This window comes from Quercus robur, chromosome 4 (assembly GCF_932294415.1).
Source record: "Quercus robur chromosome 4, dhQueRobu3.1, whole genome shotgun sequence".
In the NCBI taxonomy this organism is placed as follows: domain Eukaryota; kingdom Viridiplantae; phylum Streptophyta; class Magnoliopsida; order Fagales; family Fagaceae; genus Quercus; species Quercus robur.
In genome coordinates, this window is record NC_065537.1 from 6,628,049 (window position 1) to 6,653,877 (window position 25,829).

The following is a 25,829-nucleotide window of genomic DNA, read 5'->3' on the forward strand; positions in this document are numbered from 1 at the left end:
AGCAACACAAACAAGAATTTGTAAAATTCTCTCATAATCATTTTGGCTATAGAGTTTTCAAACTAATTCAGAATTCCACCTGAAAGTATCTTTGATTTGCCACAACATGTACAGAAGCTAAGCAATTTCATTTTACATCCTTTTGCCTTTGGGGACATGCAATAAAATAAAAACCCTATATATATACTTCGATGTCTATGAAGGTGTATTATCAATTCACTATGAAATGTATTTCATCAGGTTAAACTGACAGAACAACAATGAAAATGTGACAAAACATAAATTTTAGACATAATGTACCAACAACGATAACAAGTAGTGCAGGGTTTACAAATCTAAGCAGACTACCTTCTCCAATTTTCAACCTTGTCTACACAGTTGTTTGCCTGCTTGAGTCTAATTACTAAAAAGACAAACATGTGAATTGAGTATGGATGGTTTGCCTTGGTAATGATTTGAAATAAGTCAGGAAAATTTCAAGAATATCAAGAGCCCAAAGCACAAAAGTCATATATGGTAAAAATTTCCATAATTAACGAGCAATGTTATGTATAAAATGAGTTTAAACTATTAATATTACAGATCAACGGGGCAATGCAAGTGATAGGCTGATACCAGCCTTCCATTCAAAATCGACATTACATATATTTTATTAAATTCCTGAATGTCGGAAAAAAAGAAATTAGGTGGAATCCAAATAAAGAAAAGAACAAAAAATCTAATTTACTAAAAGATATGTCACATTTAAGTGAGATTCAAATATTATTAAGATCTCACCCATGCCTTTGCACATGCGTCACATGTGATGATGGGGTGTAAGACGTTTTCCTAACATTGGAAAACAATGGCAAAGGCAACTTTGGAACAATAAGTGTTCAATACTATCTATTATTCACAGTATTTGTTGATTTCCATTAGTGACATTGCTACCTTTTTGAACTTCTTCTTCAATAGCAATTATTAATTCATGGTGCGTATCTCTTGCATCTTCACCATTTGTTGATGACAGTAAGTGACATTATTAACTTTACAAATTTTTTCCACAATCACAATCATAAATTCATGGAATTCTACTTTATTCATTTTGAAAAACCTGTCATGCAAACAAAATGAGGCTGCGCTTGTGGATTTCTAAAATGAGGACAGGGAAGGCAGTGATGAGGGTGGGGAGGGATTCAGAGGTTGCATACTTTACAGATCAAAGTACTAGAATCCTTAGATTTGGGAAACTAGAAGCAGAAGGAGGGTTGAGAAAAATTATTACCTACCAAACTCAAAGACACCAACATTGTAGAAAAGAAGAGACAGAAAGGCAGCCCCACCAAAGGTTAGACCGAGCTTTACCAAAACATGTGGAATTGTGGTGCGGACCATGTAGAAGGGAAGACATTTGGTGAAGCAACAGATGCACAATAAGCATAGGGTACAGGATTGGAAACGGCATAGTGAAGAGTCCAAATGCTAGACATTATATCCACCCGCTTGACAGAACACTTGGGATAGTATCACTGAGGGCATTTTTTCAAGCAAAGGAGAGGAAACTCTGCAAGACATCACTCTCAAATTTCTCTGCCTCTCTCTCCCCTCTGCACTCGTGGCTTCTCTCTCCTCTCCACACATTTTGCTACTGATTCCAAGCTCTAACTCAGTGTGTGTGTGTGTTTCACTTTGTGGAGTTTCTATGCTTAATGAAAATTTAACGGAGTGAGAAGTACTGTTTTAAACGGAAGAAAACAACAATAAACCAGTACAATAAGAAGCTTTTTGTTGCATTTCTTTGTTTGTTCTAGTCAAATTGCTAGGAGTCTCATTGACAACTCTAATCAAATATATGGTGGGCAATCCATTAATATTTGTACACATGAAAAAGAAGAAAGACAGTGACTTACAGAGAAAAAAGTTGATTAACCTTCAATCACCTAGCTCTTCAGCACTTTCCTTGTTCTCACTTGATTCCTCACAGTTCCTCACCCATAAATTTCGTGACTCTTTCAATCCTTTTTGGGTGAGGTTCGTAATTAGAGCTTGGCTTTGTAACCTTCCGCTGCCGCTGCCGCTGCCGACGAATTGTCGAAATTAAGATCTTCAACGTCTTTCTTGTATACCATTCGCAACCCGCACTTCTTTATCATAAAGCAATTTATCAGTCTCTCCTTCCAATCTGACTGATAAAAGTTATATTCACCGTAATGAGAATCAATTCTAATTCCAATCTGACTGAATCCATTTGCATCGCATTCGCACAATGATTTCTTCATTTCTTCATTTGCATTGCATTCGTAGAATTGAGGACGCAAAATAAGTTGCCAAGTGTGATCCGATAAAGGAACAAAGTTGAGCGTGCTTGTATTATTATTCATTTCTTTTCCGTTAACTCTCAACCAACAGGTAAGTGAACCTTCTTCGGGGATTTGGTGATGTGGATGAGAACAAAATACAGCGCAAACAGCAATCCTGATCCACTCATTACACAAAAGAGAATTAGGTTCTTGAATACTAACCTCATCCCCAATACTTTGATGCGTAAACCACTTTGGAATTTCACTTCCAGGGATAACACTATCATAACTGTAGAAGCGGCGATGGCACCGAAAGGAACTTATTATCGCTGCAAATAACAGGAATCCATTGTCAATGAAGCCTTGATTCTCAGCCAATTTACTGCAATTTGTAAGGTGGAGGGAAAGCCCTAATGGAGAATTTGATGGTAATAGATCTGGTAGCGTTTCTAGTGAGGTACAATTGTTCACCTCAATATAAATAATATTTAATGGAAGCTTTGGCAATGATAGAAGACTCGTACAATTGTTCACCTCCAACTGATACAACCTAGATAGTTGAGCAATGTTTTCCGGAAGGCAACTAAAATTATTGCCGCTTAGACATAAATCTTCTAAAGAGAATAAGCGACAAATATCATTGGGGATTGCATTGAGATTGCAATAACTTAGATTCAGACGGGTCAAAGAACACAAGCCCCATAAAGAAGTCGGTAACAAGCCCATGTGATTGGGACTTCTCCGCTTAAATCCACCCAAAGCTAGTGTTTTAAGAGTTTGAAAAATAGTATTGGAATAAGCCATAAGACCTGTGGCAGTTCCACTCACATCAACCTCTTCTACCCTTTTCTCAATCACCAAGTTTTCCGGTAGTTTTGAGCATCCAGAAAGATTGAGATCTTTGAGCCATTTCATATTAAAAAAGGTACTAGGAAGAGACATGAGATTTTTGCAATCTTTTACATTCAATGAAACAAGCCCAGTCAAATTTTCAATTGATGTTGGTAATTTTGTAATAGCAGTTCCATCCAAGTAAAGCTCTGATACATTTTTCATATTTTCTCCAAACTCTGGAATTCTTTTTAAATTTGGACAACCAGAAAGAATAAGGATCTCAAGAAACTCCATTTCAAACTTGCTTGGAAGACTTTTGAGGTTTTTGCAATCTTTTAGATTCAATGAAGCAAGGCCAGTCAAATTCCCAATTGATGTGGGTAATTTTGTAATAGCAATGCCATCTAAGTAAAGCCTTGATACACTTTCCATATTTTCTCCAAACTCCGGAATTCTTTTTAAATTTGAGCAACCAGAAAGAATAAAGATCTCAAGAGACTCAATTTCAAACTTGCTTGGAAGACTTCTGAGGTTTTTGCAACCTCCTAGGTTAAGAAAAGTGAGTTTTTGATGAACTCCAATTGATGGGTGCAAGGAACGTAAATTTATACAACCCTCAAGATCCAATTTCTCAAGATTTGGGATTTCGTTGAAGTCAGGAGTTTCAATCAATTTTAGTGATTCCTTCAATTTGATGAACTTCAAACTATCAAAAGACTGTTAAAATCCAAAAAGGAAAAAAAAAAAAAAATTAGCTTCTACAAAACCATACAGTATAATGAAAACTTAAAATTAAAGTTGTAAAAAGTACCTAAATTACCTTTTGTTGGAAACTTGGTGGAAAATATTTTGAAGGGAATTCACTCCAGTCAAGAAATCTCAAGGCATTAGGAAGATATTTGGGCTCGTGCAAAAGGTGAACGTTATCAATTATGAGCAATTTAAGATCATGAACCTTTGAAAAGGATTCAGGATTCCAATATGCCTCTTTTTGTTTATGCAACTTTAAGACTATGCCTTGAATTGCTTTTGTTCCCTAGTAATCATGAATAAAATAGATTAGTGAATTGCAAAATGTAAGATTACTAAAGCTACTCTAAGTTTACTCTTTTAAAGCTTAGGTACAAATACAATACTTTAGGTGCAGTTCATTAGATTTCCCAATAAAATTCGAACTCATAGTTGAATTTAATTTAATTATCCTTGAAAATGATGACATTGTATTTTATTGGTCAATCCAAGCAAGCGAGTGAATTTCATTTGGGAAACTAAAATATAGAACCTAAAGTATTGTATCTAAGTTTTCACATTGAATAATATAATAGGATACATGATCTAGTTTTCTAAATAACTGCTTACCGTATTTTCTGTCAGTACATCGTTAATGTCCTTAAACAACCACAGTTTGCCACGTTTTCCCGGCTCTTTAGGACACTCTTCATAAATTATGTTCTTGCCCATTTCATGAAGCAAATCATGCATCCACAAGGTAAAATCATCAAATTTAACAAGAGATTTATCAAAAAGAACCCCCAATCCAATATCTGGAAAAAGGTCAAGATAATTTAGTATTTCTACTACATCTTTTTTCTTCTTATGATTAAAGAAACAAGCAATATTTAGGAATATTTCCATCTCTGTTTCATGTAGTCCTTCAAAACTTATTCTAAGTACTTGGAGAATATCTTTTTCAGGAAACTGTTTTAGTCTATTTAATGTACTTTTCCATTGATGGATACTTCTACCAAACAAAAAAGAACCCAAAATCTCAATAGCTAAAGGAAGGTCATTAGCATAATATACAAAACCTCTGGACAACTCTCGATATTCTTTGGGTGGATGATCTTTTTTAAATGCTTTCAAACTCAAAAGATGAAGAGATTCATCATGAGTCAATCCATTAGCCTCATATATTTCATCTACTCCAAGGGTCTGTAGCAAATGCTTATCTCTTGTTGTTATGATAACTCTACTACCTAAACCAAACCATATATGATCCCCTGCTAACTTGTTTAATTGGTCTAATTGATCTACATCATCAAGAACGAGAAGAATTTTTTTATGACGTAACCTGTTCTTGATCACAAAAACTCCTTCATTAACATCTTCTACACCCATATTTTCATTCAAAATTTGAAGAATGAGTTGTTGTTGTAATCGAACTAAACCATCTTTTTCACAAACTCCCCTAACATTAGCAAGAAAACAACAACCTTCAAAGTTATTTGAAATCTTACGAAAAACAACTCTAGCAAGAGTTGTTTTACCGATTCCTCCCATCCCCCAAATACCCACCATGCGAATATTGTTTGACCCTAAATCCAAACATGACTCCAATTTCTCCACTCGAGAAATTATTCCTACTAGGTTTTCGGTACATTCTGAGAATGCATAACTTAATTTATGCCACAATTCTCCCACAATGCTCTGGATAATTTGTGACTCAGGCCTGCAATGAAGAAAAAAAATATGTAGTTAGTATAAACCACAATAAATACGTTAATAAAGGGTAGAAAATCCAATTTTCTATTATGCTGATTGAAAATTAATTGGCTCAAGACAGAACTTGAAAGAACTACAGACATGTATTTTGGTCTACATAAGGTTCAAAACAATGCTATATATGAGGTAGGTGTTATGTGAATATTTGAAAGAAAGAAATGACAAATTGGATTACCTATCTTGTACATGCCATCCTTTGAGATTGGCTACTTCTCTTAAAGCAGTTCTCTATGCTTGCACCTTGTCTATGCAGTCCTTGAAATTTTCTTCATGTTTAGCAAAGGCTTGGGCAAAAGTACCCATTTGTTTTCGTATAGTAGATGGATCCACATCATAAAAAATTGGTAGAACCATCATCTTCATTTCTTTCATGCACCTAATGATCTTTACAAGTTCATCCAAACACCATGTAGAAGATGCATAGTTTCTTGAAAGAATGACAATTGCAAACCTTGATTTTTCTATTGCTTTCAAAAGCTCTAATGAAATAGATTTTCCCGTCTCAAGTTTTTCCTCGTCTCTAAAGGTGAGAATGCCCTTTTGTTTTAAGGCAACATATAGATGGTCAGTAAATCTATTGCGTGTGTCCTCACCTCTAAAGCTGAGAAAGACATCGTATTTCCATTGTGGTGTTGAAAAAGAAATTGATGACGAAAATGAGGCAGATGGAGTGCTAATGGCAGCCATTAGAAATATATTGGCAAATCTTGAACTACAATAAAGATTAAGAAAAAAGTACATTCAATTAAGTTTAAAAGAGAAATTAAAAGGAAAAAAAAATGAGAAGAAGAGAACGATTTGATGTGGAGGAATACATCCTCTGTTTTCAGTTAAGTAAACAACTCTTTTTTCTTTTTTAAACAAAGTAGGCATGCAAGTGCCCTTTACATCCAAGAATCGACCTTGCAAACTTAAAATTATATAATTGTATTTATCACTACAAAATAAATGCTATGCTTTTAATAAATTTTTTCTAAGTATCAAACCTCTTGATCTTCATATATAGGATAAACCCTTCCCCATGTCAATGCATGCTGCATGCACTCATTGTATCCTCACACCATTGATCAATCACAGCTAAAATGACGCATCCTTTTAGTTTTCCCAAAAAGAATACTTCATCTATTCCAAATTCTTGGCCCTCTAGTAGTCCCATAAGGTTGTCCTTTATTTTAAAGTCAATAAATAAATTTCTCAACTTTCCCTTTATTTTACCTTTATAATTAAAGACAATGCATTATTCTCTGTAAAAAAAAAAAAAAATACATAGCATTAAATGTTGTTCCCTTAAAAAGTAGGATTTTTTAATAGAACCAGCGACATTGAATGGAGGTAATAGTAATTTGATCCATTTCACAATGATTCCCTAATATGCCAACAATTAGATGTAACATAATAATAAAAATATTAAGAGAAAAACGTTTGTAATTTAATATTTGGTATAAGAGGAGAATAAGTATGGACTCATTTTTATTGTGTTGTTTGTTACATTATAGTGGTCAAATAAGTAATAATAGTCACTAGAGATTTACCATTAATGGATGGCATTATCTCTTACTACAAACATACTTTTTTTATGGGGAAAAAATGGAAAAGAAACCAAACCGACCAGTTTTAGAGATAGCGAGGATGTCTCAAGCTACTAACTCATGGGTTCAGTCAGACAAAGTCAGATCATTGGTCCATTAATATGAACAAACATTTTAACCGTAATGATTATATATATATATATATATATATATATATATACTAGTCGCTAACCCGTGCGATGCACGGGAATAACTACTGAATGAGTTTCAACGGGGGGAAAAACATCATTTTTGAGTTGCAGTAGTAAGCAAAACTACATGAATTTTTTTTTTTAAAATGATATTAAAAGAAATAGCACAAAGTGTTATTAGTTATACAAAAGAAAGAAATGATGTTTTATTTATTAGTTTTTTGTGGGAATAAATAAGAGACAGAATATTGCGTCTCTAGTTTAATTAGATATATATATATATATATATATAAGATAGGTTGTAATATATATACCAAAAGTTGCCTATTAAAAGTCATAACCATTCAAATTAGATATATCGAAAGTTGCTTATTGAAAAGTTATAACCCTTCATATTAGATATACCAAAATGTGTCTATTGACCGAAAATGTTCCTATTGAATGAAAAGGTGCCTATTGACCTAAAATGAGCATATTGAATAAAAATGTATCTGTTAACTGAAAATGTGTTTATTACGGTGTTTTTAAATACTCCATCCGTCCCACTTTGTTTGTTCTGTTTGAAAAGTCAAACTTTTTAAGGGAACATCATTTATTGTCTTGTCTACCTTTTAAAAATAAATTTATCAAAAAATTGAATTATTAATAGGAACATTAGTAAATATGGGTATAATAAGAATATTAGTAAATTAATAACTCTTATTTTTAGAAATAGGACATTATTTTGGAACATTCAAAAATGAAATGGAGGACAAACAAAGTGGAACGGAGGGAGTATATACATAGCATAAATTTATATAGTCGCATGGTGCAATAAGAAGTGGTCGACAAAAAGTCTAACATTTTGCTTTTATATTATACAAGCCCCATCAGTGTACAATCCACCTTTTTTTTTTTTTTTTTTTTTCAAGTTCTACGCATCCAAATATTGGGCTTATACTCCAATTTTTTGAAATTACTAACAATAGCTCTCATAATGCTATTTTAATGAGTCCCTTGATGAATTAGTAAAGAGGCTAACTAATAACAAAATTGGCAGCAACGCCAAAATTGAGTCTAATAAAATAGATTCAAAATATTTGACTCTATTATATTGACCAAATTTTCTTTATTCATCAAACCCATACACCTTTGCACATAAAAGGCCAAAGCTAGGGTATTAGCATTAATGACATGTTTAACTGTCATTTACATCCATGCAATCTTTCATAACATATCCATCATGTATTGCCAAATACACAGCTAACGAATTTAACAAAAGATATCAACCGTGTTTATATATATATATATAGGGTCATGCAAACGAGTGCCCTTAGGGCACTGGTTAAGAATCCATTTTAAGAAAGTTTTAACATTACTTTTATAGGAAAAAAAAAAAAAAAAAACTGTCAAAATATTAATTGGTAGCATTTCCCATACATATTACTCATAGATTGCATGCCATTAACTCTTGCCATTACAATCTTGCACATAAGTCAAGAATCATACCTTTTATAAATTATAATGAAACCTGTTTCTTTCTTTCCCACCATTAATTAACCCAAACCGGTACAAGGCTTGGGTCATCAAACCGTTCGTGGTTTCATGAAATAAAAAGAATTAATGGCTTCCAAATTAGACATGTATTCTCATCAAATACATATAGCCAATAAATCAATTAGGCGGTTTCACGCAATAAATAAATACATATAAGTCACCCAAAGAATCCACCAAGTAGTAACTCAAAACCAATTTGATAGTTTCATATATACTTCTTTATATCAAACTCTATTTACTGTATTCGTTTTATTGTTGCATCGTGAGATTGTCTAAGGTTGTTGTTTGAAAAAGGAATAATATTAGAAAAGAATAAACCAATTACGTTACTATGTAATCCAACATCAAAATCAATATCACCACTGAAAGTAATATTAACGCAAATATGAAAATGAATCACACAATAACACATACTTAGAACTCACGCAAATCCTTTGAGTTTATGAAACAAATACTGTGCTACGTTAACCCACTTTTTATTTACCATACATTTGAGGAGAGGTATTTGACCTTTAAACTTGTTTTGGAACTTTGCTGGCTGGTGCTATCAAAAAGAGAATTCCTGTTGCAAATACTAAATTTCGGATAGAGGGAGAGAGAGAAGGGAAAGAAGAATGTTCAGTGAGAAAAATATAAAAAAAGAAGTGATGTTTTTTTTATAACTACTGCCCCAAGAGTTGTGTCTCTAGTTTATAATAATAGGTTTTTTTTTTTTTATGGTAAACGTTTAATTGAAAAGATACAATTGTGTTGTTTCTCAAAAAAAGAAAAGATACAATTGTTGTGTTTTTAGTCATAGATGTGGAATTAATTTATGTAACCACGTGGCACAATGAGGAGAGGTAAACAAAAAGTCAAACGTTTCAACTATTAGTTATTATTATATAGATATATATATATATATATATATATATATATATATATAAAACTGTTGTGGGTCAAGTCAACAATTTTTTTAAAAAAAAACTCAAAACTTAAAAGTAAGATTGGATGTTATCAAATTTATTTATTAAAAAAAAAAAATTAAGAAAATAACAAAGACCCAAGAAAATTTTTATTTTTTCAGCAAAACAAAGTAGGTATACAAGTGGTATCTCTCTTTTCCTGACATTTTTTATGAAAAACCACTGAAAATGAGATTTGAGAGAAAAGACCCTTCATAGAAAGCCACTTTTTGACATCAATTATACAATTTTTTTACCAATTCAAACTAGCAACTATGCCTCTTTATCAATTATAATTTTTATAAGTTTGGAATTTTAGTGAGTCTTAAAAAAATAAAAAATAAAAAAACTGCGTCCTAAAAATTATGATTACTGCATTGAAATCAAGAAAGAAGTTATTGCTACACAAACACTATTTTATCTTAGCGAAACTTTTTTTTTTTTTTTTTTGACAATCTCACAACTACTACAAGAGGAAAAATTCAGATATAAAACAGGAAAACACAAAAAAACCCAGAAATAAATTTTACTTTTCTCCACTTTTCCACTGTTTTCCCATCACTCAAACAGAAATTGAACACAAATCAAATATAAATTTAATTAAATAAAAACAGAGAATTCACACAGAGTATTGAATAAGAGAAGAGAGAGGACCTTAAGGATGCTGATCACTTTGTCAAGGTCGATGAGATGAAGAGAGAGAGAGAGAGAGAGAGAGAGAGAGAGAGAGGCAATCGGTTGAAAGAACAGAGAATAGAAGAGAAATTGTGGAGAGTATAAAATGTTGATATAATTGTAGGAGTGGAGTATTAGGAAGAAAGATATTATTATGTAAGCAAAGTTGTGAACATGACAATTACCCAACAAGAGGACTAGTAGGTGGTCCAATTATGAAACTTCTTCTTATCTTAATTACTGAAGCAAGGCATAACTAAATTCCATGATGGAAATTTGATAATTACCCAACAAGTGGACTATCATGTTTGGACTTTTGTGAAGGCTAAATTCCAAGATGGAAATTTCTTTGTAATGAAAGTTTTGTTGCCAGTATTTGTCTAAGAACTTTTATTTGTAATCGTTCATTCGGTGTTCATTCGGTGTAATTGAGGATGAAGACAAAAGTTTGTTGTTCACTCAACTTCACTCTACACATTTACAAATTTTGGTCCAATGCACTTATGATCTGTCAAGCGAATATAAGAAAAAATTTACAAGTTTGGACAAAACTCAATATTCAGTTGAGGAACAAAGTCATCAATAAGCTCATGGTGAAATTAGCTAACATTTTTGCATAAACCACAAACCTAAATAGGAATTAGACTAAAGGCCATAATTCATTAAAAATTAATAATTTAATATACAATCAAAACTAAAACTAAAAAATAAATCTAACAAGAAAGACTAGATAAACGAATTAAAGAAAGCTATTGGGGTCATGCAACACTTTACTTCTCCATCAATGAGCCTATAGAATTAGAGTCCCACCTATATTGGCAAGAATTTATGTTTTCTAGTGCTAGCAACTCCCTGGACATGTGGGATTTCTTGCCAGACCAATTCTCCTATTGGGTATTCTCTATTTCTAACCAAATGATTCTAGCTCTTAACCATCTTTTCAAGATGTCTAGCACAAGGTTAACCGGGTACTTATAGGCTCAGCCATTGTTAAAGCTTCAACCTTAGACCTTGAGATCGCCCCAACATTTCTTCTTATTCTTCTTCTCAGTCTCGCTCGCCCCTTCTCCCTCTGCATTTTTGCCGACTGCTGCTTTTGCATTTTCTCTTTCTCTCTGAGTTTTTTCCTTTGCACTCTAGAGTCTTCTAGTCTAATTTGAAGATGATTCACAACTTGCTTTCTGTCACTCCCTAAATACATCCTGTCAACCACTCTTTTTTTTTATTATTTATTTTTTTTATTGGGTTTAATCAATTTTTTAATGCTTTGTATGGCCACTCTTCTAGTTTTTTTGTTTATTTTTTATTTTTAAAATTTTCATAAATGGTTGAATATTCAAACGGGCTTTAGAATAAAACGATTTAGTAGGTAGTCAAATGGGCTTAAGCATGACTTAAGATAATTTAGACATAAGCTGTCATAAAAAGATTAAAAGAGTAAAATATTGAGCTTTAACAAAAAAACTATTTAGGTTTTCTTAAGATTTAGTATTTCTTATTTTGCCTTATGAAAGTTATAATATAAAAAAGACATTTGAAAAATATATCTCTATATTTATTTGGACTATTTAAGTTCATTTTTCTACTTTTATTAATTTAATATATTTATTTATATTTTAAATAATTATTAAATTAATTATGACATTATCACGGTTTGACTTCAATTCAACCTCAAAAACCTTAAACATCTCCCTCTTATGGTTCATTGAACGATCCGGATTTCAAAACCATAAAATGTATAACCTACCTTCTATCATTAAATTTTCTCCAAAAAAAAAAAAAAAAAAAAAAAAACTTTTGTCATTAAAAAAAAGGGTAAGTTAGATGATGAAAGATTTTTTTTTTTTTTTAAATCAAGAAATTTATTTTAAAAAAATTTCAATAGTAATACTAATTTTTTTTAGGAGAAGATATTAGTTTTGTTTAAGTAGGTTTTCATGTCCAATGGACTCTTAGCTCTTCGCCCTTTCATGGGCTGAAGTGAGAGTTTAAGGTGGTGGAGCCTATTTTGATTTAGAGCCGTTGATAATGGACTAATCTGCCCTGGATCATAGCACAAGACCGGGGGTGACTAAAAGGGGTAAAATGGAAAATCGGCACATTAATTTTTTTTTTTTTAAGATTTCTGAACTAAAGTACCATGTAAATTAATACAGGCCACAATCATATTACTTTTCTTTATCCCCTCCCTTTTCTCTCTCTCTCACGCTTCAAAGCTCAAGTATGACAGATTTCTAGCTCTCACTCTCACACTAGCCCATCAACATTTGATTAATTTTGGTTACCCAGTTTATAAATTTTACTTTTCTCCCCTTTTTCAAATTAATAATGGAGATATAATTATAAATTTATACTAATTTTATTTTCCATCTTTTCATTTTTCTTCTCAACCAAACAAATGAATTTTCTATCTCTTTACCTTTTCATCCCCCCAACTAAACACACATAAGAGAACACTCAAATATCTTCTATACTCTCATTTTTTATCACATTTTTATTTTAAATCCTCCTACTTTTCTAACCCTTGATTCAAATGTACCCGAGAGATAGACAACTTTTTCTTACTGTTGTGCTAAGCCTATATTATGGGCTATTATTGGAACCACCCAAACCATTTGTTTGATTGGCATTGTGCCACTATCTTCTTAGATGGACACCATAGACTCTCAAACCATGGAAAAAACAAAAGATTTGAGATCCAAAGCACACTCGGCCCAACTAACACCCAGTCACTTACAACTTAAAACCCACCCAATACTGACAAACAGACAAAGGCCATGAAAGCTCTCTAACCAAAACCATCACACAAGCGATCCAAGGTCCAAATCCATACTCACAAATCAACCTACAACAAAACCACTCCATTTAGCCACAAGTTGTTAAAGCCTTAAAAAATCTATTAGGATTTTTGTTAAGGCTAATTCCAAGATAGATGTTTCCTTGTAATGAAAAATTTCATTGTATTTGTTAAAAACTTTTACTCATAATCATTCCGTGTAATTGAGGAAAAAAGTCATCAATAAGCTCAAAATGAAATTAACTAAACTTCAGTCTCTCTTTGGCTCATTTCTCTCATTTGGACCATTTTGCATGAGACCTCAAACCTTAATACAAATTAGACTCCAAGCCATAATTTTCTAAAAAATACAATCTTAGTACTAAATTTAAACTTAAAAACTAACCAAACTTTAATCATGGAAACCATATTTCCAATCATAACTAAAAAAGTGATTTTCTCCAATACTAATAGAAATTGCATAAGAAATAAAGTTCAAAAATTTAAAATCTTTTTTTGACATTTCATTTAACCTTATATAAATTTTAAAATCTTCAAACACTGTTACTTTTTGAAAATCTAATGAACGATGTTATCTCTCATTTAACGTCTTTGTTATGCAAATCATTAGTTAGTAAATATATAATGGTAAGAAGCATTATAAATGAAATCATTAAAAAATAAAAGATAAAATTAGTTAGCAATTATCATTATGGAGTAGTAGTCTATGGTTTAGCACATCTAATGAAGTGGAATATATATATATATATATATAGTTTACTTAAAGGTATATGTAAAGATTCACATTTTAGGTGCGTGTGTGTGTGTAAAGGTTAAAAAAAAAAAGTTAAATGTAAGGTTCTATATATATATATATATCTATATATAATGAGATCACCAAAAAAATATTATCACGCGCAACATGTGAGTTTGCGACTAGTTAAATAATAATCACAAGAGCGAATATTTAATATAACATAGTTGGGCCCAAACTCATAAGTTTATGCTTTTGGATTAAATGGTATCCCAACACCTTTCAATTGGAGTCACCAAGCTGTTGTATTACGTAATTGCTTCTTAACTTTTGAGATTGGGTATTGGAAGCAAAGAGACATAGTCACATGCAAGCTTGCACATATATAATAAGGGGTTTCTCTCTAAACAACTTGATTGTTCTTTCACAAATTGAAGATGCCAAGAACTGTTTTGCACTATTTATTATATCCCTGATCGGTTTGGTTTCCAACGTTCTGCCTACTTCCACAAACTGTTTACTACTTAGTTCACACCATGGACCTAGATACAACTATTTGATAGTTCGATTGATGGGCCAAGAGTCCAATTTTTCCAGGGCTAACCCATGTATTACTAGAGGTTTAATTTAGCATACTTTCATTCTGTTTATGCACACCAATGGAAAAATGATTTTGAGCAAGTACTAAGCAAAATCACTAGTGAACTTACAGAAACCCTTTCTAGGCATAGCTCAACTCATGGTGCAAATCCATTTGCAAAGTCGTAATTTATTTATAACACAATAGAAATCCATTGAATTTTAAGATTACATTTTCAATCTGATGCATTGGGTTAAATTTTCAATCTGATTACATTTATGCATTGGGTTAAATTTAATGCATAGAAGCAACTATATTTACTAATGGCAGCATTCTAGAGACTTCTGAATGCAAAACACTGCAGTCCAAAAGGTTTAGTTCTGCATCAGAGAGTTGCATCAACAGCAAGGAAGTTTTAAGCTAGGAACTCAATGGGTTCGGCCAGACAAACTCAATTCCTAAAATATATTCTTTGTATTATTTTAAAATATAAATGCTCTAAGAGAACGACAGTGATTCATATGAACAAACTTTTCTTTTTTTGGTTCAGTGACACAAAGGAACAAAAACCAGCACTAGAACGATGATGACAACAATGAGGCTCCTTGATTACTCATTGAAGCCATTGGAAATATGTTGGTAAAGTGATAACTAGGAAAATAACTAGGGAAGAAGAATATATTTTGAAGTGGATTTTTTCCTTCAAAGAGGAAGTAAAAGAGAGAAATAAAAGAGATAGATGTGTTTGAAAAGTAATAACTTACAGAATTGAGGACTTGCAGCAGTAGTGGTAAAGCCCAAAAGCTGCTTGAAACAACCTGGCCTTCCAACCTTTTCTTTTCCCAGACTGATTATTCTTGACTGCAAGTAATCATAATTTCCTACTAAGAAAAGAAGATAATCTAGTATTTTTACTGCACTCTTCTAGGATAAACCCTTCCCCATGTAATTGGTTGTTTAAATGTTATGGGCCAAATCAACAAAAAAAAAAAAAAAAATTTCACTCAAAAGTAAGATCTATGAAAATTTTAATTCTTTAGGTCATCACTCTCTTGCTGGCATCTTTTAGAAAAAACCATTAAATATGAGAGCTGAGAAAAAAGAAAGGAAAAAAAAAAAAAAAAAAAAAAGCCTCTTTTTGACATCAATTATATACATATACATACATATAAATAAATAAATAAATATATATATATATATATATATATATATATAATGAGATTATTAACAAAACAATTAGAGATAATGATTGCAAGATTGGCTGTGGAACTTGATCAAACATGCAATTGAGATTATTAAGAGATATGAAATTGTGATTGGGGGGCATAAAGCTTAGTAACGTTCATGTACTAATTATCTATTGGAAAAAGAAAAAAAAATTGATTAATAATTTAGAAAGAAATAGAATTGAAAATTTGGAATTTTAGTTAGTCTTTCAAAAAGCTGGTCTCTACAAATTATGATTATCACACAGAAATCAAGAAAGTTATCCAAACATTATTATTAATTATTATTATTTTCACTTTTCGCATTATAATAGTAAGGGAAACAGTTTTTATTTGACAATCTCACAACTGCTACAAGAGGAAAAATTCAGATATAAAACTGAGAAACACAAAAAACCCAAAAATAAAATTTACATTTCTCCTCCTTTTCCACTGTTTTCTCATCACCCAAACAGAAATTGAACACCAACCAAATATAAATTTAATAAATAAATAAATAAACAGAGAATTCACAGAGAGTATTGAATAAGAGAAGAGAGAGGACCTTGAGGATTCGGATGGATCACGTTGTCAAGGTTGATGAGATGAAGAGAGAGACAGACAGAGAGAGAGTCGGTAGGAGTGGAAAACAGAGAATAGAAGAGAAATTGTGGAGAGTATAAAATGTTGATATAATTGTAAGAGTGGAGTTGCTAGAGCCTAGAGAGATACTATTTAAAGCAAAGCTGTGGACATGACAATTACCTAACAAGTGGACTAGTAGGTGGTCCAAATACGAAAATTCTTCTTATCTTAATTATTTAAGCAAAGCAGAACATGATAATTACCCAACAAGTGGACTAGTAGGAGGTCCAATCTGTGTGGACTTTTGTGAAGGCTAACTCCTTATAAACTATGTTCTTGCCCATTTCTTGAAGCAAATCATGCATCTGCAAGGTATGACCACGGAATTTAACAAGAGATTTATCAAAAAGAACCCCCAGTCCAACATCTGGAAAAAGATCAGGATAATCTAATATTTTCGCTACATCATTTTTCTCCTTATGATTAAAGAAACAAGCAATATTTAGGAATATTTCCTTCTCTGTTTCATGTAGTCCTTCAAAACTTCAAAACTTATTCTAAGTACTTGGAGAATATCATTTTCAGGAAACTGTTTTAGCCTATTTAATGTACTTTTCCATTGATCGATATTTCTACCAAACAAAAACGAACCCAAAATCTCAATAGCTAAAGGAAGCCCATTCGCATAATATACAAAATATTTAGACAACTTTAGATAATCTTTGGGAGGATGATCTTTTTTAAAAGCTTTCAAACTCAGAAGATGAAGAGATTCATCATTAGTCAATCCATTAGACTCATATATTTCATCTACTCCTAGGGCCTCTAGCAAATGCTTATCTCTTGTTGTTATGATAACTCTACTACCTAAACCAAACCAAAAATGACTCCTTGCTAACTTGTTTAATTGATCTAATTGATCTACATCATCAAGAACGAGAAGAATTCTTTTATGACATAACCTATTCTTGATCACAAAAACTCCATCATTAACATCTTGTACACTCATATTTTCATTCAAAATTTGAAGAATGAGTTGTTGTTGTGATCGAACTAAACCATCTTTCCCACAAACTCCCCTAACATTAGCAAGAAAACAACAACCTTCAAACTTATTTGAAACCATACGAAAAACAACTCTAGCAAGAGTTGTTTTACCTATTCCTCCCATCCCCCAAATCCCTACCATGAGAACATCATTTGACCCTAAATCCAAACATGACTCCAATTTCTCCCCTCGAGAAATTATTCCTACTAGCTTTTCAGTATTATCGGAGAATTCGTAGCTTAATTTATGCCATAATTCTCCCACAATGTTCTGGATAATTTGTGACTCAGGCCTACAACGAAGAGATAAAAATATGTGGTTAGTGTAAATCACAATAAATATGTTTAAAAAAAGATAGAAAATCCAATTTTCTATTTTGTTGATTGAAAATTAATTGGCTCAAGACAAAACTAGAAAGAATTACATACATGTATTTAGGTCTACATAAGGTTCAAAACAATGCTATATATGAGGTGGGTGTTATGTAAATATTTGAAAGAATGAAATGTCAAATTGGATTACCTATCTTGTACATGCCATCCTTTGAGATTAGCTACTTCTCTCAAAGCAATTCTCCATTCTTGCACCTTCTCTATGTAGTCCTTGAAATGTTCTTCATGTTTAGCAAAGGCTTGGGCAAAAGTACCCATTTGTTTTCGTACAGTATATGGATCCACATCATAAAAAATTGGAACAACCGTCATTTTCATCTCTTTCATGCACCCAATGATCTTTACAAGTTCATCCAAACACCATGTAGAAGATGCATAGTTTATTGAAAGAATGACAATTGCAAACCTTGATTTTTCTATTACTTTCAAAAGCTCTGGTGAAATAGATTTTCCTATCTCAAGTTTTTCCTCATCTCTAAAGGTCAAAATGTCCCTTTGTTTTAAGGCGACATATAAATGGTCGGTAAATCTATTGCGTGTGTCCTCACCTCTAAAGCTAAGAAAGACATCATATTTCCATTGTAGTGTTGAAGAAGAAAATGATGATGAAGATGAGGCAGTTTGAGTGCTAATGGCAGCCATTAGAAATATATTGGCAAATCTTGAACTACAATAAAGATTAAGAAAAAAGTACATTTAATTAAATTTAAAAGAGAAATTAAAAGGAAAAAAAACTAGAAGAAGAGAACAATTTGATGTGGAGGAATACATCATCTATTTTCAGTCAAGTCAACAACTCTTTTTTCTTTTTTAAACAAAGTAGGCATGCTAGTGCCCTTTACATCCAAGGATCGACGTTGGAAACTTAAAATTATATAACTGCATTTATCACTACAAAATAAACTTTGTGCTTTTAATAAAAAATTTCTAAGTAGCAAACCTCTTGATCTTTATATTCAAGATGAACCCTTCCCCATGTCAATGCATGTACTCATTGCAATCCTCACACCATTGACCAATCACAGCTAAAATGATGCATCCTTTTAGTTTTCCCAAGAAGAATACTCCATCTTTTCCAAATTCTTGGGCCTCTAGTAGTCCCATAAGGTAGTCCTCTTTTTTAAAATCAATAAATAAATTTCTCAACTTTCCCTTTATTTTACCTTTTTAATTAAAGACAATGCATTATTCTCTCTAAATACAAAAAAATGCATAGCATTAAATGATTCCCTAACATGCCAACAATTAGCTGTAACATAATAATGAAAATATTAAGAGAAAAATGTTTGTAATTTAATATTCCATATAAGAGTAGAATAAGTATAGACTCATTTTTATTGTGTTTTTTGTTACATTAAAGTGGTCAAATAAGTAATAATAGTCACTAGAGATTAACCGCGAATGGATGACATTATCTCTTACTAGAATCATACCTATTCCCCTGTATAACAAATAAATGTATATGCATCAAGTAATTTCATTCAGTATTCTTTTGTCAGAGTTGATCTCACTAAGATCTTAAGTGAAAATTTATTCATTGGCTTGTTACATAGGATGATTTGGTGTCTCGCAATGGAGGTTGAAGTATTATAAAGATTATAAAATTAAAGTATTATTAATAAATAAAATGTCAAACCAATTAATTCGTTTAAAACAGTTGGTATATAAGGAGAAATTCAAATATAAAACTAAAGGGAAAGAATGCAAAGACCCATAAACAACTTTTATGTTTTTCCACCTTTCCTCTGCTTTATCATCATCCAAGTGGAAATTGAACCCAAACTAAAATATTTATAATAAAAATAAATAAACAAACAAACAGAGAATTCACAAGCATTACATAAAAGAAGGGAGAGGACCTTGAGGATGTGGATCACGTTGTCAAGGAGAAGAGAGGCTTGAATGATTCCTCAGAAAAAAGGTGTGTGCTTAGTTTGAAGAAAACTATTTAGCGAGAAAAGCTCTCTTGAGGAGGAAAATTATAATTGAATTGAGGAAAAGAGGTAGCTGTAGAAAAGTAGGCCTGAAATTACAGTAGAAGAGTAATGTAGAACTCAAGAACCTCCTGAAACAACACCAGATTCAATGTCCATTCACATCCTCTGCCTTGGCCATTTTTTTTCTGAAACCAACTACTGTTTTTAATCATTATGTTATGTGTACATGTGTGAGTAAAGTCTCACATTGAATAATAATAACAAGAGCGAATAATTAATATAACATAATTAGGTCCAAACTCATAAGTTTATGCTTTTGGATTAAATGGTATCCCAACACATTTCAATTAGAGTCTCCAAGGTGTTATGTTTTGTATTGCTTCTTAACTTTTAAGATTGGGCATTGGGTATTGGAAGCAAAGAGACGTAGTCACATGCAAGCATGCACATATATTATAAGGGATTTCTCTCTAAACAGCCTGATTGTTCTTTCACAAATTGAAGATGCCAAAAACCGTTTTGCAGTATTTATGATATCATCAGATTGAAACTGTACTCTTAAAATTCAGTGGATTTCTGTTGTGTTATAAAAAAATTATGTCTTTGCTAATGGATTTGCACCATGAGCTATGCCTATAAAGGGCTTTCTAAGTTCACTAGTGATTTTGCTCGGTACTTGCCCAAGATCATTTTGCCCATGGTGTGCATAAACAGGAGAGTATGCTAAATTAAAACTATAGTAATTCATGGGTTAGGCCTGACAAAATTGGATTCTTGGCCCATCAATCAAACTATCAAATAGTTGGGTCTAGGTCCATGGTGTGAAGAAATGAATAAACCCATGAACTAAATTGTTTGTGGAAGTAGGCAGAAAGTCGGAAAACAAATCGACCAGGTCTAGACATTATATGCATTGGGTTAAATTTAATGCATATAAGCAAACAATTATTTTTACTAATGGCTGTATTCTAGAGACTTCTGAATGCAAAGCACTGCAGTCCAAAAGGTTTGGTTGTGCATCAGAGAGTTGCATCAACAAGAAGGAAGTTTTAAGCTCCTACTCATGGGTTCAGCCAGACAAACTCAATTCCTAAAATATATTCTTTGTATTATTTAAAAATATAAATGCTCTGAGAGAATAACAATGATTCATATGAATAAACATTTTTTTTTTGGTACAGTGACCAAAAGGAACAGAAACAGCACTAGAATGATAACCTACAGAATTGAGGACTTGCAGCAGTGGTGGTAATGCTCAAAAGCTGCTTGAAACAACTTGGCCTTCAAACCTTTTCTTTTTCCCTTACTATCTCAGACTGATTATTCTTCAAACAACTGGCAAAACAACAAATGAAAATTATTTTTAACTCAAAAGTAAGACTGGAAGTTATCAAATTTATTTTATAAAAAAATAAAAGGAAAGAAAAAGACCCAAGAAAATTTTTATTCTTTCGGCAGGGTAGGTATGCATCTTCTAGGAATAAAGAACATTCATAAAAAGCCTCTTTTTGACATCAATTATACAACGTATTTTTACCAATTCAAACTAGCAACTATGGCTCTTTATCAATTATAATTTTTATATAGAAATAGAATTGAAAGTTTGGAATTATATTGAGTCATAAAAAAAATTAATAAAAAAAAAAACTTCTCTAAAAATTATGATTTCCACACAAAAATCAAGAAAGAATCTACTGCTACCCAAACACTTTTTTATTTTTTAAGGGAAACATTTTGTATTTTGACGATCTCACAACTTCCACAAGAGGAAAAATTCAGATAGAAAACAGGAAAACACCAAAACCCAGAAATAAATTTTACTTTTCTCCCTCTTTTCCACTGTTTGCCCATCACTCAAACAGAAATTGAACACAAACCAAATATAAATTTAATAAAAAAAGAACACATAATTCACAAAGAGTACTGAATAAGAGAAGAGAGAGGACCTTGAGGATGCGGATACATCACGTTGTCAAGGTCGATGAGAGAGAGAGAGAGAGAGAGAGGCTACCGGTACCCAAACACTATTTTTTTATTTTGTTTCACTTTTCACATAATAATAGTATTAAAAGTGAAAAATAATTTATTTGACAATCACAACTTCTACAAGAGGACAAATTCAGATATAGAACAGGAAAACGCAAAAAACCCAGGTATATAAATTTAACGTTTCTCCCCTTTTCCACTGTTTCCCATCATTCAAACAGAAATTGAACAAAAAACAAATATAAATTGTGGAGAGTATTAAAATAAAAACAGAGAATTCACAAAGAGTAATGAATAAGAGAAGAGAGAGGACCTTGAGAATGCGGATGGATCACGTTGTCAAGGTCGATGAGATGAAGAGAGAGCGAGAGAGAGAGAGAGAGAGTCGATTGAAGAGGAAAACTATGGCGGGATTATTTAAGCAACTGTGGACAGTAGAGAAATGTTGATACTTGATAACTTTTTTTTTTTTTTTTTGGCTAATCTTGATACTTGATAACTTGCTATAATTGTTGGAGTAGTGAGTGGAGTAGGTAGAAAGATATTTTATTATTTAAGCAAAGCTGAAACGTTTGGCAATTCAATTACCCAGCAAGTGGACTGGTAGGAGGAGGTCCAATTACGAAACTTCCGATCGACAATTCAATTATTGAAAAGCAAGAGCAGAACATGATAAATTGATAATTGACAATTCAATAGAAGAAGAATGGGAATGGCGTGTTTCGGAGTTAATTGATTGGTCACTCAAGCTGTGGGATAGAGGCTTAATTGAGAGGAGGTTTCACCATGAAGATGCGGATGCTATACTTCGGATTCCATTGAGCCGTAGACAAAATGATGATACTCTGTTTTGGCTGCACTCAACAGAGGGGGAATATTCGGTCAAAACAGGGTACCATTTGGCTAGAGAGCTCAGAAGGGAGCATGATGTAAATGGAGAGAGTTCTTCGTCAGTGGGGTGCAGCAAGGTGTGGGGCAAGCTCTGGAAATTCCACATACCAAATAAGGTCCGGATTTTTGCATGGCGAGCTTGCCATGATATCCTGCCAACTTGTGAGAAGCTAGCTCAACGACAAATTGTCAACGATGGCAGGTGTAGACTTTGCAAAAGAGGCTTGGAATCTGCAATCCATGCCTTGTGGGAGTGTAGTGTGGCTCAGGACGTGTGGGCGGGGTGTGTGAGACGGTTGCAGAAATGTGGGGGAGGACAGCTTGATATGCTGCAGCTTGTGGAGAAGCTAATGGAGAAATTAAATACCGAGGAGCTCGAGTTTTTCTTTGTCCAAGCTTGGTTGATTTGGAACCAACGGAATACAGTTTTCCACGGGGGGAGCTTGCAGGACCCATCTCGGCTGAACAAGAGAGCAGCTGACTTCTTGAAAGAATTTAGAGAAGCCCAACAACACTTGGTTACTCGAAGACAGGTTGCCAGAGAAGTTCAGTGGAGGCCACCGCCAAGAAATGGGTTTAAACTAAACTTTGATGCAGCCATTTTCGATGAACTAAATGCGTCGGGTTTCGGGGCAGTAATTCGCAACGGGGAAGGAGAAGTAATGGCAGCCATGGCAGCGAAAGGACCACCGGTTTCGGGTAGTGAGGAGGCTGAGGTGCTGGCTTGCCGCAACGCTTTGGAGTTCGCTGTGGATGCGGGTTTCACCGAGCTGCTGGTAGAGGGGGATAACGTCTCAATTATGCAGAGGATTTTACGGTCACAGCCTAATGGGTCACGGCTTGGGCACTTGTATGAAGATATAAAGTGTTTGTGTGCTGGTCTACGTGTTGTGTCCGTTGGGTGGGTTAGCCGTACAGCCAATGAAGTGGCTCATTGTTTGGCAAAGTATGCTAGAGGGTTAGTTGATGAGAGTGTTTGGCTGGAGGAATCCCCTCCTGCACGAGAAGCTTTGTATCTGGATATGCTTAAAATTTAATAAAAGTCAGTCCACTTTCAAAAAAAATAGATATATACTAGCCTCTGGCCCTGAGCTTCTATTTTTTTGGTAAAATTTAATAATATGTATTTATTATTATTTAAAATTTCTATTTTTTCTAATAAAATAAATAAATAAATAATGTGGAGTGAGTTTTGTAGATTGGAAGAGTTTTAACCTAACAAAAGAGTGATCCTATTTTGTAGGGAGTTAGTGAGTAGAAGTAGGAATTTAAATTAACATAAAAGTAGGAGTTTATTAGAAGCAGAAAGACATTTCAATGTAGAAGTAGGAATTTATTATTTTTGTTAATTTACTATTTTAATCATTTTTTAAGTTTTAGGTAGGGGAATTTTTGACTAAAAAACCAATAATTAACTCTTTTTTTTGCCAATTTACTATTTTAATTTCATTTTTAAGTTGTTGGTTAATTAATTTAGGGGTATTTTGGATAGGGAAAAAAGAAATAACTAATTTTCTGAATCCTTTTAATATATACAGATTTTTAAGTTTTAGGTAGGGGTATTTTTTACTGTAAAAAAACCAATAACTAATTTTTTTTTGCCAATTTAATATTTTAATTTCATTTTTAAGTTGTTGGTTAATTAATTTAGGGGTATTTTTGATAGGAAAAAAAGTAATAACTAACTTTCTGAATCCTCTTAATATATATAGATATTGTATAAAAAAAATAGATATATATATATATATATATATATACACGCACATTAGTATTATGTCAGTGTGATGAACGGTTTAATAAAAAATTTATATATTAATTTAAAAAAATATATTTTTGATAATATAACCAAATCTAATAACAAATAAAATAGTAAAAATATTTTTAAAAATTAAGTTACATGGAAAATGTGTATCACCTAAGTTTTTTTTTTTTTTTTGGAAAAAAAAAATGATATTACAAAAGCTCTTAGTTGTAAAACTGTAATTTAATTATATATGTGTGTGTATGTGGCACTTAAAAATATTTCCATTATACTGCTAACATGTATAATAGCAAAAGTACTAATCATATATAAATTTCTTGTATATATGACCAAAAAAAAATTCCATAAATTACAAAAATGCAAGTATTTATACTGCAATGTAAATATTTACTTATAAATTATCAGTTATAGCCATTTTAATGTTGTCATAAGTGAGGAAATAATCTGCATAATCAATTAAGAACAGCAAATGAAAAAATAATATTAATAATCAAGATGAATTTCATTATCTAAATTTTTTTGAAAAAATCTTATAATTTAAGCAATAATTCAACTACGTTAATAAAAACTCAGTAAAAAAAAATGAAAATAGTTCTTCTCACATAAATCTCCTAACTTCATAGGGTAGATGAGTTCCATCCCAACAGATTCAGTCATAAAATTTTGATCGAAATAAAAATTCCATAAATTATATGTGTGTGTATATATATTGGTGAGTTTTGGTCTATTTGTTGGGTAAATTATATTCAATAAAAAAATATTGAGTAAAGTTGTAACATTAGGCTATAACTAATTTTGTAACTAAACTTTGTCATTATTTAATTTATTTATATTGTAATATTTACATTTAATCAAAATGTTGTAACATAAAATGTATAACCTACCTTTTATCATTAAATTTTCTAAAAAACAAAAAAAAAACTTTAGTCATTAAAAAAAAAGGGTAAATTAGATGATTTAAAGAATTTTTTTTTTTAAATCATGAAATTTATTTAAAAAAATTTTCAACAGTAATACTATTTTTTTTTTTTAGGAGAAGATATTAGTCTTGTTTAAGTAGAATTTCATGTCCAATCAACTCTTAGATGCGGTTTGGATAGGGCTTATTTATATCTGCGTTTTTCCCTTTCACGTTTCCTCTTTTTTTTTTTTTTTTTTACTTGAAGTTGGTTTCACGTGGGGGACAAACCTGCCAGTGGGTCCCGTGCATTGTGCACGGGACCCACTAGCACTTTGGACGTCCACAATTGGTTTGAAATGGTATTGTTTGTAGGTCCAAACACTAGCCATGGGACCCACAAACATCTTTTTTTCACCCGAACTTTAATTAAAAATGGGTCTCACAGTACTATTCATACATTCAAAAATTATTTTGCTGTAGTATTTTCAATTTTAAGTTTTCAGTAAAATAAGTTGTATCCAA

General features: G+C 32.1%; 2 protein-coding genes across 25 annotated transcripts in view; one reads left to right on the top strand and one right to left on the bottom strand.

The window, feature by feature from the left end:
• LOC126720431 (disease resistance protein RUN1-like) overlaps nt 1-6,140 on the bottom strand; it is a 186,940-nt gene extending 180,800 nt beyond the window's left edge. For 19 of the 22 annotated variants that reach the window (XM_050422918.1, XM_050422919.1, XM_050422917.1 and 16 more), the window contains exons 1-4: nt 5,791-6,140; nt 4,473-5,562; nt 3,934-4,149; nt 1,890-3,830 (exon numbers count right to left, since the gene is read on the bottom strand). In XM_050422918.1, coding sequence (XP_050278875.1) covers nt 2,019-3,830; nt 3,934-4,149; nt 4,473-5,411 — 2,967 coding nt within the window. In that variant the 5' untranslated portion in view covers nt 5,412-5,562; nt 5,791-6,140 and the 3' untranslated portion in view covers nt 1,890-2,018. The remainder of the gene's footprint in view (nt 1-1,889; nt 3,831-3,933; nt 4,150-4,472; nt 5,563-5,790) is intronic. The other 3 variants (XM_050422920.1, XM_050422913.1, XM_050422916.1) reach the window with 1 other exon arrangement.
• The window catches only part of LOC126720434 (uncharacterized), a 101,339-nt gene that overhangs the window by 30,913 nt on the left and 44,597 nt on the right, over nt 1-25,829 (top strand). The window lies entirely within an intron of this gene.